This window comes from Vanessa cardui, chromosome 11 (genome assembly GCF_905220365.1).
Source record: "Vanessa cardui chromosome 11, ilVanCard2.1, whole genome shotgun sequence".
In the NCBI taxonomy this organism is placed as follows: Eukaryota; Metazoa; Arthropoda; class Insecta; order Lepidoptera; family Nymphalidae; genus Vanessa; species Vanessa cardui.
The window spans coordinates 7,596,386-7,610,289 of record NC_061133.1 but is presented as its reverse complement, the minus strand read 5'-3'; the positions used below and the strand labels follow the sequence as shown (position 1 = coordinate 7,610,289).

At 30.5% G+C, this 13,904-nt stretch overlaps 1 protein-coding gene across 1 annotated transcript; it reads left to right on the top strand.

Moving 5' to 3' along the window:
• Positions 1-5,073: 5,073 nt before the first annotated feature.
• LOC124533523 (protein RER1) lies at positions 5,074-11,589 on the top strand. Its single transcript, XM_047108868.1, has 5 exons — positions 5,074-5,361; positions 5,723-5,827; positions 6,290-6,386; positions 9,431-9,654; positions 11,395-11,589. Exons 1-5 carry the CDS (start codon positions 5,284-5,286, stop codon positions 11,476-11,478), a joined length of 588 nt encoding a protein of 195 aa, XP_046964824.1. The 5' UTR covers positions 5,074-5,283; the 3' UTR covers positions 11,479-11,589.
• The last annotated feature ends 2,315 nt before the right edge of the window (positions 11,590-13,904 follow it).

Sequence of the window (13,904 nt, the reverse complement as noted above, 5' to 3'; positions counted from 1 at the left end):
TTTGCATTATTTTTGTTGACCGTCAAATCGTTTTTAGGTAATTACCAAGTGGACTTGGTAATTATTTCATGCCATTCTTCTGCCAATATGGATATTGGCAGATGAATAACTGTGGCTCCTCAAGTCCGTAATATAATGATAACTAGCGAGATAAGCTTCCACCTAATTTGTTTAATAACGCTTCTACAGACTTCGTGATTCCCTAATGCAAATAGCATTTTTTTCAATGGTCTAGTTTAAATTCAAAATGCAATTTGAATTAAATAGTATGCATTTTATTAAATTACTACTGGTAGACTTCCAGGCAGGATAAATTAGATACGTGAAAAAGTGTAACGATTGAGTTTATAGCCGGTTCTTCTCGGTAGAACCTACTTTCCGAACCGGTGATAGCTTCACTAAAAATAGTTGTTAAATGACGATTCAAAAGAGCTTGTAAAAGCCTTCTTGAATAAAGTATATTTTGATTTTGAATCACTTGACTGATTTACGTCCGCTCTGTTCAAAGGCTGGTTATGGTTCTGGCTATCTTATAATCCACTAACTAGTTGGACGTTGAGTTACACTTGTTCAACCAACAGTTGGCCCTTGTCATTCAATTAAATGTCGTCATTCAATGAACGCGCTAGTCATACAATCAAATAGCAGATTCAACCAGATGACTGCGACATATACATATATATGGAATTGGTATAAACCTATGTATATATGCAAGGCGAATTTATAGTCCAAATTGAGAATTCAGGAAGAAGACTTCAAAGAGATCGAAGCTGCAAATTCACGTTCACGTTAGTCATTTTCATGTTTAGCATGACTTGATTATACACCCTCGACTGTCTCCAGACGAAAACAGTCATCAACAACAGATACACAAATTATGCTTACAATATACATAAAAGTATTTTTATATGTAATAGGTTGTTACTATTCAATTATGTTCATAATTACTTATACCTACCTATAACATCATAAAATGTCTTGTTGTTCTAGAGGTGCCAATTATATCGTACTAAAAATTCTGATCAGGGATTGTGGAACACAAAGATTTGTGGCCCTGGAAATCGTAGTTGAACTAAGTATTTTTCATAGTTTACCAGGTATATTTTGCTTACAACCTATTAAACTAAATTTTATTAATGCGAATATATAATAATATGTCCAAATAAGTGTAACTTAGAATATTCGCTTTCTGAGATTTTGGTCATAATATACAAAGACGTCGTAAGTCGTGAACGACCACCGTCCATAGCCGTGTGGTTAATCGAAAGTAGCGCCTTTTAAAAAGGTTTTTATAGCAAAGGGTAAAATTACCCGCTTTGATTGTTTCAATAACCTTAGTTTTGATCTGTTGAATTTTTAATACGATTACATTAAATGTATAAAATTTTAATATTAGCCACAGGTACGATTACATTAATGAAATTGAGTGGACTATATCTGTATAGTTTATAGGATTAAAAATTAACATAGTTAAATTATTTTCACAATATCATGTCACATGGCATATTACTTTGGGGTAACGCTGCAGCTATTGAATCTGTCTTTATTTTACAAAAGAGAGCAATCCGGTATATTTATAATCTTGGAGCTAAAGACTCTTTTCGGGATGTTTTCATTAATCATTGTATATACACTAAAAGGGTAAAAGGTATCCATTTTTATAATAAAATTCCGCAGACAATTTTAACTTTACCGTTTCGTAAATTCAAATCGTTTATAAAAAATACATTGATAAAAAGGTATTTATTCGATATAAGTTTTTTTAGATGATAAAAAAGCTTGGAATTAATACCTGTTGACTTTCAGGCAGGATACATTACATAGATATATAATTGTATTTAACTAATATGATTGTATTTTTTAAATGTTGAAAAAGAGTAACTACTGAGTTTCTTGCCGGTTCTTCTCAGTAGAATTTACTTTCCTAACGGGTGGTAGATTCACTTAATTGTTAAATGACGATACAAAAGTGCTTGTTAAAGCCCACTCGAATAAAGTTTATTTTGATTTTTATTTTGACATAAATTATTTTCACAACCTTCAAAAGTCGTTTTTGTGGCTATACATGAATTTTGTAGCTATCAATGATATTCTAATGACAGATATGTTATACCTATACTAAACAACAGAAAAAAGTGTGCCGCGCCGGAGACCGTTTTAGTTTATATTTAAATTTCGTTAAAAGTAAAAAGAATAGCTTGATAAAAACAATAAGTAAAAGGGGTAACTAGATGTTTTAATTACGCAAAACTTATTACTACATAATTATGATGTATTATAACGTATTACTACGTAAAACAACTAAAGGCAAACGTCCCAATTAGGACGTTTTCTAGTCTTCACTTTTGCGCGTTAACAAACATATCTGTTTACTACAACATCATTCGTAGCTATACTAAAAATTGTACACATACAGTGTAACTACAGGCACAAGGGACATAACATCTTAGTTCTTAAGGTTGGTGACACATTGACGATGTAAAGAATAGTTAATATTTCTTACAGCGTCATTGTCTATGGATTATGGTGACCACTTACCATCAGGCGGCCCATATGCTCCGCCAACCTACAACATAAAAAAAAAGAAAAAAAAATATATCCCTTGTAAAAAAGCTATTTATGTCTCTTAGATAACATTTTATACAGGAGAGCTCTCATGGACTAAACGCCGCAGAAAACCTGGTGATTAGAATAGTATATTTATTATGACATTTGTAACACTTATACATATATACGATACAGAAATAGGCAATTCGTCACTAATCAGCAACGGCCAATACTGTTTTTCACTCACATAGAACGATTTATAAATTCAAATTATTAAAAAAAAAACATTAATAAAGAAGGATAATATTCAATACAAGATCATGTGGATGACAAAAAAGCGTGGAACTCTATATAATACTTGTTGATTGTTTTTGCCTTCCAGGTAGGATATATTATGTATACACATTTTTATATGTCCTGCGTAGTTGCGTTGTCTCCCCTTAGTATGCCTACCGTGGCTCACTCAAAATTACCACATCTTGAAAAATTGTATAAAAAAGAATTTGTGTCTTAAGTTAAGGCTGATGTTTTGACTACATAAATAAAAAAAAATGTTATGTAAGTCGCACTAGTTTTTACAGTGAGATCGTTTTGAAACAGAAAAGAAACGAATTTCTTGGTAAGATAACGCTAACGAAATAAAAATAAATGACATTGTAAAGATTAATTTACAATTATTTTAGCGAAATGGTTGTTATTAAACTGGAATAATTACTAGAAAGAGAGGTAAACATTTGAAAAGTCAATCGAACGAACATTTTTTCCATTTGAACGTACAAACATATAAATAAATAAATGTAAATATATATTGGACAACATTACATACATTACTCTGATTCCAATGTAAGCAGCGAAAGTACTTGTGTTATGGAAAACCAGAAGTAACGACGGTACCACATACACCCACACCCAAGACAACAGAAAACTAATGAATTTTCTACATCGACTCGGCCGGGAATCGAACCCGGGACTCGGAGGGGCGTATCCATGAAAACAGGTGTACACACTATTCGACCACGGATGTCGTCTCATATATTTCTACATACCTAATCTGCTAAAAAGTTAATATATTTTCGGCTTGCACCTAGATTATGCCTTTTTTCGTAAAGAAGAAATGGTTACAAAAAATATATTAACGATATTCACAAACTCTTCTATTTTTATATATTAGTTCTGACAATTCATAAAATCTCTAAACACATATAATTAATTATAATTATAATTTGAAATAATATAGTTTATTAATTATATCTATATAAATATAAAAAATTAAGGAGTTTGTGTAGGTAGTTTTATAATTAATTTATAAAAATTGTAATAATAAACGATACTTTTAATAGGGAAATGCAAATATAATATTCATGAAAATTTTGCTACTAAAATAACATAAAACGGAACGTATTTCAAAAAACTTATTAGCGTCCAGCACGTCACACCTGTTATGACTACTTACTTGGAGTTGTAAAAAAGAGAGAGAAAGAGAACATAACAATGAAAATTAATTGCGTTTTCCGAATTAAAATGGAAGTAAGGTATGTCAAAGCAGACTCCAGATTCCTCTTTACACCTTGAAACCACTTTTATCTCAGTTTTGTGTCAGAAGGTCCAGTCAAAAAACTGATATTTGAAAAATTTGAAGAAGAGGCAAAAAACATACAGAGTCAACAAAGCTTTATTCGGAGTATCAAAAGTCCGTTTTAAATTTTTAAAAAAGTATCTCAAAGGTCGAGATAAACTGCATAAGTATGAAAGCCACTGAGAACAAGTACTATAATTGGACCAGTGACAGACAGTTGTGACGTCATACGAAATATAGATCTGTTTTCGCACGAAAATTTAATTTGACATTTTGACACCGCATTTTTTGCAGTAAATTATAGTGTTTTAGATTTTTAATATCGTCGTGATCTATCCTATATGGAGTTCTTTAAAATATTGCATGTTCCCAATTCCCATGTACTAAAAGTGCTAGAGACCAAATGTCATGGGTGATTTACTTCAAAGAATTTTTAAAATGTAGAAATTAGTTCATTTCGACAGCTGCTTAGTCAAATTCTCGAAATTCAGTGAGAAGCTATTATATATTTATGAAATCAAATTATATATTTAAAGTGCCAGTTTATAACTTAATAAACTGAGCTATTTCTAAGCTTATCAGAAAATATGGATCTATGATAAAAATCACTAGAACTAAAAAACGTATTAACTTGAGACACTAACTTTATACACATCTTATAAAAATAATAAATAAATAAACGTTCTTAAAGTTTACCTAGTTAACATTTTATTAATAAGTGTAATTCCTAATTAGCCATAATGTTAAGAGATTCAGAAAATAACGAATGAACAATACTTTTTTCACAATCATTTAATAACAAAGTAACTGTAACACTACAGTAATTGTTTTAATGAAACTAACGTTATTGCTAATTCAATCATCAAAAAATATAAAAACCTTTAAATTTATATTTCTTATCTAGTGGATTCTCATTGGATGAACATTACGATTTACACGTAACACTTTATTTTCTGGCAATACTATTTTGTAGACGTCTGATGATGATGACAAGATCGTTAAAAACGAAGAACATTCGTGTGATTTGTGAATTAGATTAAAATAAAATAAGTACTTACCTATTAAAAATCGTGTAAATTTAATAAATTATAACAATTTGTTTCCTGTTCATTAGCCGTGCTTCATGTACTCAATTATAAAGTTTTGAATAACTTACCAAAATGATGGACGGAAATGATATAGCCTCTGAACCGAGTAGAAGAGGTATCATATCTCAAGGATGGACCAGAATTTCCCAAGTAATACATATAATTATATTTTATACCAAGAAGAAACATGTGGACAAAGATATTGATAATAAAATTCCAATCTAGCGACCAAATGATAACAATTGTCTAATGTTCTCATTAAACAAATATTGTAATTAGATCACATTTAAAGTAAAATGAACTAATATAAAATCTTCGTAATATATCCAAAACAAAGTGTAATTTGTTCATTTCAAGTTACATTATGAATTTTAACAAACTAATTTATTATTTAAAATAAACAAGCAGATATCACTTATGTCAAAAATGTTTTTATAAGTTCAATGGAAAAAAATCAAATATATATGAAATCTCTTCCATATAATAAGATTTCTCTTCCATATATTTGCAGATATATCAAGGTCTTCTAGACAAATGGACGCCACATACAAAAAGCAGATGGGTGGCCTCTATATTACTCTTAGCAATATTTGTTCTCAGAATATGTTTAAAACAAGTAAGTCCTTTTACAAGATAATTAGTAAAATTAAGCAACAATATTAGTAAGATATTCTTCGGTAGTTTCACATTTTCAAAGAAAAATTAAAGTTAATTTTCATGTTTTCAAGTTCAAGTGGCGTTTATATCAACAAAATATTTTCTGCCTCAATATTGAAAAAGTGCTTATATAATTCTGTTGTTTTTTTAATAAATTTTTATTTTTTTATTTTTGAAGGCAGGTGGACAGATAGGGCCTTATGGTAACTGGTCACTGGTCACCTATAGTCATTGATGCTATACGTAATATTAACCATACTAAACAAAGTGTCTAGCATTGATAATTAAGGATACATATTTTGTCATAAAATAAATTGTTTTTGATTGAGCAGCATCTACCCAGGGGCTTGCATAGTCTTTATGTAATAGTATATAGTAGTAGTATATGTGTATGTTTAAAAATTTTCTTTTTATTTTACAGGGCTGGTATATAGTCACATATGCCTTAGGTATATATCATTTAAATCTTTTCATTGCATTCCTTACACCAAAAATTGATCCTGCTATGGATTTTGATGGTAAGTTTTATATTTTTATTAAATAATTAATTTTATTTATTTATATTAACTGAAATATAATATAAACATACTTTTTAGTGCTTAAAATAAGAAAAATAAAATGATTGATACTGTTTTTCTTTTTTTTTCAAACATATAGCAACTAAATCTTCATAATTAATTACTTGGAAAAATTTTGTGTTTAGATAATTTAAATGACAGTAAGATTGAGCTATCACTAACAGACAGATAAATAATTAGGTGAACTTATTTGACGTAATATCCAATGTTTATCTTCCACCCACATTATTATTTAATTTTAAATAGTTAGAACATGCATGTCATGATTTATTGTGTTTCAACAAGTATTATTAATTAACAAGTGATCTTATTTGTTTGTAACAGTTTTGTAACACATCTTATCTCTCTCGTAAAATAAGATTGTTTGTAATTTTTCTAATAACATTTTAATAAAACAACTATGGTTAAATTTTCTGTCACTTTCAGCAGAATGCTACTTAATTTGTTAATGCAGTGCTTTCTGGTACAAAACAGATCCTTTCTATTTTATTGTCCAGGCGAAACCTTCGAAAGGTTTGAACTTGGGTTCCCCGAATATGGGTTATGTGGAATTCTTATCCACGATTATCGATGAAGTGACCATCCATTGCATGTAATAGAAGAGCTGAGGGATCGTTTTAAAATAACGAATATGCTGCCAGTCCCATCTGCCCGCGCAATTAATTTGCTGAAAACTCCTTAGGGATGTTTTTTTATCTTAAGCCCGTCCTTCCAAGCTACTCCTTACTCACGGTAAGGTACTCGCCTATATAGGCAAGCATCTAGCAGACTTCGTCTCAGGGGTGAAACATTAATCTCGATCGTGGAATCGTACTAGATCGTACGGCACACAAGGCCACTACGATCTTACTATCACTACGATCGTACTATCAAAAAAATTTTTAACGCTAAATAATCTAATATTATAATTAAGTTAATATTTATTGGTTTCTTGAAAAAATTAAGCCTTTTAGTCTACGACAATAAATCTAAATAAAATTAACTATTTTACGCAAGGACTTGGGACAATAATACCCTTATTTACATTTTATTAAAAAAAACTAATTTTTAATGTTATAACGTTATTTTAGTAATTTTAGATACTCAGTAGGAAAAATCTTTTACAGAGTGCCATTACTTTTTGAAATGTGTAAAACAAATTGTAAAATTTCTGATACATTCTATATATACATATATATTTTATTGAGATTATACAAGAAAACGGATAGTCGGCGGTCTTTACCGAATAGTCGGCGTCTACGAAGTAGCCGAACTATTGGAAGACTGCTTTGGTGCAACCTTATTCATAAAATGGGGCAACCTCCCAGACCCGTCCAATTATAGACCTACAGCCATCACCTCCTTGTTCTCGTTTCCGTCGGGGTCGGTCAGGCGGTAATCTTCTAGATAACCTTAGTCATAGATGGCCGGAAGCAGTTGAGAGTAAGGGGGATGCATTGGGGGCCATTGGACGCAGCATAGGCCTTCGGTCGCGTGTGGCACAAAACACTTCTTTCGAAGCTCCCTTCCTACTCGCGAGGAACGAGGAAATTATGCAATTGGATTACCAGTTTTTGGCAGATCGGAACATTAAAGTCGTTATGGCGCATGCTCTCCTCAAGTAATCTCCCTTAGTAGTTCCTTAGGGAAGACTCGGTAGCTTCGGACACCTTGCCTAAAATTAGTCTACTTCAAACCCAAAAAGAGGCAAGTTTGGGCGTTAACCGCTTAAAAAATTACCATTTGTCGTATCCCCACGATTTCAGAAGATTCCAATAGTCACCACAGCTTGGCGTGGATATTTCGAGCCTTCTTCAGTTCTGGCATCAAAAAAGCTCGATGTGCTCAGCAAGGCATGTCAGTATTTCACGTCGGCCCATCGCCTGAAACAAGGGAGCAAATTGGACCCCACATGGAACACATCTAGGCAGGTGCTGCAATTTGACCGTATAAAACGCAGAGCAGCTCGAATTATCGACGATCAAGACCTTTTCGTCCTGCTTGGTTCTTTGGCTTTGCGTAGAGATGTCGGATCACTCTGCATCTTCTACCTGAATTTCACCTTCGGACATCTCGCCAAAATGTTCAAAAATTCAACAGCGCCATTTTTAAGACATTTTCTACCTCGCACAACTACTCTGTTGAACCAGCTTTCGCTGACGGTTTTCCGAATCGATACGACTTTGGAACCTTAAAAAAAGAGCGTACTCCTTTCTTAAAGGCCGGCAGATGTCCACGGGCGGTGGTTATCACTTTCCATCAGGTGGACTTCCTGCTAGTTTGCCCCATAACATATATTTTTTTTATAAATTATGTATTATCTTACATATACATATTTATAAACTGTTGCTTTTTTTCTGGAGCACGAACCCCCAAAAATAAAATCCTGGCCCCCAAAAATGAAGTTCTTCTTAAGACTTTTTAAAGAGCACGAAAGATTTTAGGGGTCCATTTTCCAGATACACCCACAGACCGAAAGCCAAGTGCTCTCGCAAGTAAACAAGGAAACGTCTCAGCTGCTTGTGTTCAGCCCTCTAATAGGTCAGGGTCTCTCGCTCTGCTTATGAGAAATTTACCATGGGCATTCCTTGGTATCTCTTTCGGGTCAGACGATGACTATGACGGTAAGCACATTCAGAGCGCTTGGCAATGCTTACGCAGCACGGCCAGACAACACAACAAAGAGGTGACTAACTGCACTCCACATGATAGATCTTAGTGCAGCTATATATTTTATCAAAATAAATACATTGTGTGAATAGTACTTCAATTGACACGCCAACAATGATATTTTTACACATACATATAAACAGTAGTAGGTTCTTCTAATTCTGACGAGATGAAACAATCTTATCTGGATCACCGATTTATTTTCGATCTTATAGACACAAAGTTCTTCAATTTTATTTATTACTAAACATATCATAGAACCTAATTTCGTTTATTTCTTATTTAATCGAATTGACGGGTTTACTGGTAATTATCAAAACTATATTATTTTACAGGAGATGATGAGAATGGACCTGCACTCCCAACAAGATCCACAGAAGAGTTTCGACCATTCATTCGAAGGCTTCCTGAATTTAAGTTTTGGCTATCTGTTACGAAGAGCACAATCATAGGATTTTTCTGCACATTTATAGATGCATTCAATATTCCAGTATTCTGGCCAATATTAGTCATGTACTTTATTACATTATTTTGTATTACGATGAAGAGACAAATAAAGGTGAGTTCATGTTTAATCAATTTATATGTAGAAATAGTCAAAGTACTGAAAACAAACTGGCTGGAAAATACATATTAACCGACAATAATGATTTTCGATGTGTAGGAGGGGCTCGGAAATAGCTTAACATGAAATTGTCGACCACAGTATAAAATATACGTTGGCCATTATCTTGAAAAAGTATTGAATTTAGGTTTTTTTTACCATAACTCGACTGTGCGTCTTCATGGACGGAATTTAGGTCCCATACATTTTTAAACTACCGTTGAAGGTTGAGATATTGAGCGCGAACGTGATCATGATTTTACTCTTTCGACTTTGTAGCGTACCAAAGATCTGCCTTCTCGGTTTATATGTATTTCCAAATGTAATTCCAAATTATAATAGCTGGACTTATAATTCGTTTGACTTGGGTTAAAGTGTAAATACTATTTTTTTTTTCATTTTTTGTTTCCTTTCAAAGTATAATAGCTTATGACATCCTACTTTAGAATAATGCAGCTATTATCAATTCTATATATGCTATCTGCGCCTAGAAAAAAAGTAACAAGAAGAAGTAAAATTAATAAGAAATTTTAATACGTATAGGATTATTATAAAGAACAAACATAATATTGTATCGATTTTTTGGTCAGTCAGATTATAAAAAATTATATAATTTATAGAAAAGTCATAATCAATTACGAAGTATTGAGGACTACTTCTTTCCTGAAAATTTAATTATATGTAGGGTCACTAGTCTCACAGCAAAGGAAAAAATAACATTAGAAATTCTCGAGACAGTTTCATATTATACTATTTTACGTTACGTATTATATATTATATGTACTTATGTAGATTGGCATGGCCACGAATTTTTCAAAGATTTTCAAAGATTAAGTGAGATTAAATTTTATAGTAAACTGCATTGAAAGTTATTGAGAATTATAATTATTCAGCATTAACACATACAATTTATTTTATATCTATTATCTGTAATCCGCACATTAAACATATTATACTCTTTTCCAACCATAAGAGGAAAAAGGCGTGATAATAGTGTTCTGAACGTCGAAGAAATATTATCGGAATTACGAAAGTAAAATTATAGTGGTTAAGCTAATAGTCTTGTGTTATAAATAAAGATATATTAATGATGAACTCTTAATGGCGCCTAATACAGCTTTTTTAGCAAATCTCATGAAATACGTAATCTATGGTTTGTTTATCTTTTTTCCTCCAACCATTAGAATAGGCTAGACGTATCATAATTTGAAAAATAACTTGTTATTATCTACGTATACTATAAACTGTCAAACTCAAGATATTAAAAATATTATAATTTGTTTTGGGTCCTAAATGAAAAAGCCTTATACAGCAAATTCCGATTATAAGTTTAAAAGTACAATCATTTCGTTCGTTTGATTAAATAATATCAAAAATAGTCAAATTAAAATTTTTGACACAGTTGATATGAAACAATTTAAATACATAATCAATGGTATTCATCAATGCGTTTTGAATGTCATTAAACTTAGTTACGGAAAATTGTACGTAAAATTACAGTGGATATAAATGACTATTTTGCGACCCTAGCCAGATCTCATACTACTTTAATTTTGTGCGTGTACTTAATGGACAACCGGTAGAAACTATTTTTAGTTTGACAATCTATCTAGTCATATAATAAATGAATATCTTAACACTTAAAATTGAAATTATTTTGAATTGAAATTCATCTAATTGTTTCCTTTTTTTCAGCATATGATTAAGTATCGATACTTACCATTTACTCACAGCAAACCTAAATACAGAACTGTGGACCCAGCAGTGTCTGTAAACTGACGGCGTCTGTTAACCTACTTATTAAATACCTAAAACAGTGTGAAAAGTAAAATGAATTAAAAAACTGTTGTATGCAAATGTTTTTAGAAATACAGTTTTTATTGTAATGTTTTTCATTTTTGATTTATTGTAATAATAATGTAAGGTTTTTTGTTGGTCCTTTGCCAATAATTTAGTATTCAAATTTATGAATGGATAAATAAATTTATTGTGTATATTTAAATAAATGGATAAGCTCGAGCAAAAGTAGAATTTATCTAATATTAATATTTATAGATATTTGTAATTAAGTTAAAAATAATAAATATCTTTAGCAGATTTATATTTTATTAATGCCCTTTAAATTCTGTAAATGTGTGTAATTACTACAAGGGACGAAAGTATTAATGTTTACTTTTTCTCCGTCTTATCCTTAATGTAATTAAATATCAAAACTACAATTAATTAAAATACAATTTGTATAGATTCAAAATATATATCCAAGTGATTGTCATCTTTAATTAGACCAAAGATTAAACCAATAAAGCTATTCTTATCGTGAATAGGTATTTATTCAAGGAACGGTACTAGAATTTTGTTGAAACAATTATTACTTCGTAATATCGTATATATATCATGCTATCGTATTTTGACAGAGACCATTCAAAAAAATTGATTTTTATATGACATAAAATATTTGGATCGAGTGAGAGAATCAGATCATGGAGAAAAATACATTTTTATGTTTTATAATGTAGATCAATAGAATATTTATATTAAAACTATTTATTTCAATTTAATCCTTAGTTTTTTATTATAAATCAGTATCTAAATGAAAAAGCTTTATCTATGATGTTGAAATAGGTATCTATTAAAATTCAATTATTTATTATTCAATGTTTAAATTATTTATAGACCAAAATTATATAAAACCAAAAAAGAAAATTTGTCTTTTAGAGATATTATTCCACTTTTGAGAATAAGAGTTCATTAAATTCACTATTCTGTTATTAAGATTAAATTAAAACATGTATCCATTTCTTTTGACATTAGTAATAACAATACTGGCAATTTTTAGAAAATATTCGTTAACTAGTAAGAAATGAAGAAAAAACGATTATGTAAAGTAATGGACGCCTTAAAGAGATAAACTATCTTTTACTTTAAATTTATTTAAATGACATAATGTAATACTAATAAGTAATTTAGTGCCCTATTTCGTCATTTATTTTCTAGACATGCATTTACCTGACGGAAAGTACCTAAGACTAAAATTAAATATTATCCTACCATTTAATACAATCCCGATTAACGAGAATGATTATTTATCTGTGTATCCTATGCAATATTCCATTAGTAACATCTCACAATGCATAACAGAGTAACCGACTAAATAATATAAACTATAATAATAATAAACTTAGCGTAAATAAATAAAGTATAAAGAAACCACTTTCATAAAAACTGAAATCCCCAAATTATGTTATTTGTAAATTACCCAAAACGTGAAAATACCTACAGGTTATTTATAAAAAATCACATAATTAAACTCACATGTTACAAATGTATTTAGGAGACACTAAGCTAATCGATAAAACTGCAGCGGACACCTACGGCTATAGACAATTCACTTACATTTGGGCACTTGTCTTCTTCTTCCAGTATTTTATTATAATCAAAATCTTAAGATATCATTTTCTCAGCCATAAAATAAAATAAACATAGGCACTTTCATCTAATTTATATGGGTAAGGATTTGAAAAATTATTTCTAGAATTAGTATTATCGTTTGTTAAGAATATTATATATTTTTAGAAATTAGTATAATTGTCTGTCTCTAAATATCATTGATTTCGAGTATGTTAAATATTTAAAAGAATGCCAGATGACTGTTACAGTACTAGGGCACGGGACTCTGTAGTGTAGTAATAATTAGTATATAGTAATAGTAACAAAACAAGATCAAAAAATCAAGAGTGGTAATTATACACCTACGTATGTTTCATAGATTTGGGGTAAGATCGCATCGATCGAATTACCGGCTGATTCGGCCACTTTGTTTGTTTTAAGCAATCAAAACTGGCTAGATACTTAATCTCGATCTTACCTTATCGCATAATAAACATTTACATAGCCATATCCAAAAAAATATTTGAACGGTTAAAAACGATGTAGATAGTCCGAAACTGTTCATTCGATTTAATAACTTAAAACACTAGCTTTTGATCCTTTTTACGCTCGTTCGATCTTGGCATATATTTATTTATTTAACCCGTTAACAACTTGGCTTAAACTAATATTTTCAATAAATACATATAAGGATTATTTTACAAGGTATACAATAGAAGATGTAACTCTAAGTTATTAAAAATAATGTATAAAACAATCCTAAGCAACTCAAGTTATATGAATATTACCCTATTATTATTATTATAATTACCCGTACT

Bases quoted from the DNA above. Each gene is read 5' to 3' on its own strand.
- LOC124533523 (XM_047108868.1), top strand. From the start codon at position 5,284: ATGATGGACGGAAATGATATAGCCTCTGAACCGAGTAGAAGAGGTATC. The intron at 5,828-6,289 runs GTAAGTCCTTTT...TTTATTTTACAG, and splicing joins TCAGAATATGTTTAAAACAA to GGCTGGTATATAGTCACATA. The intron at 9,655-11,394 runs GTGAGTTCATGT...CCTTTTTTTCAG, and splicing joins CGATGAAGAGACAAATAAAG to CATATGATTAAGTATCGATA.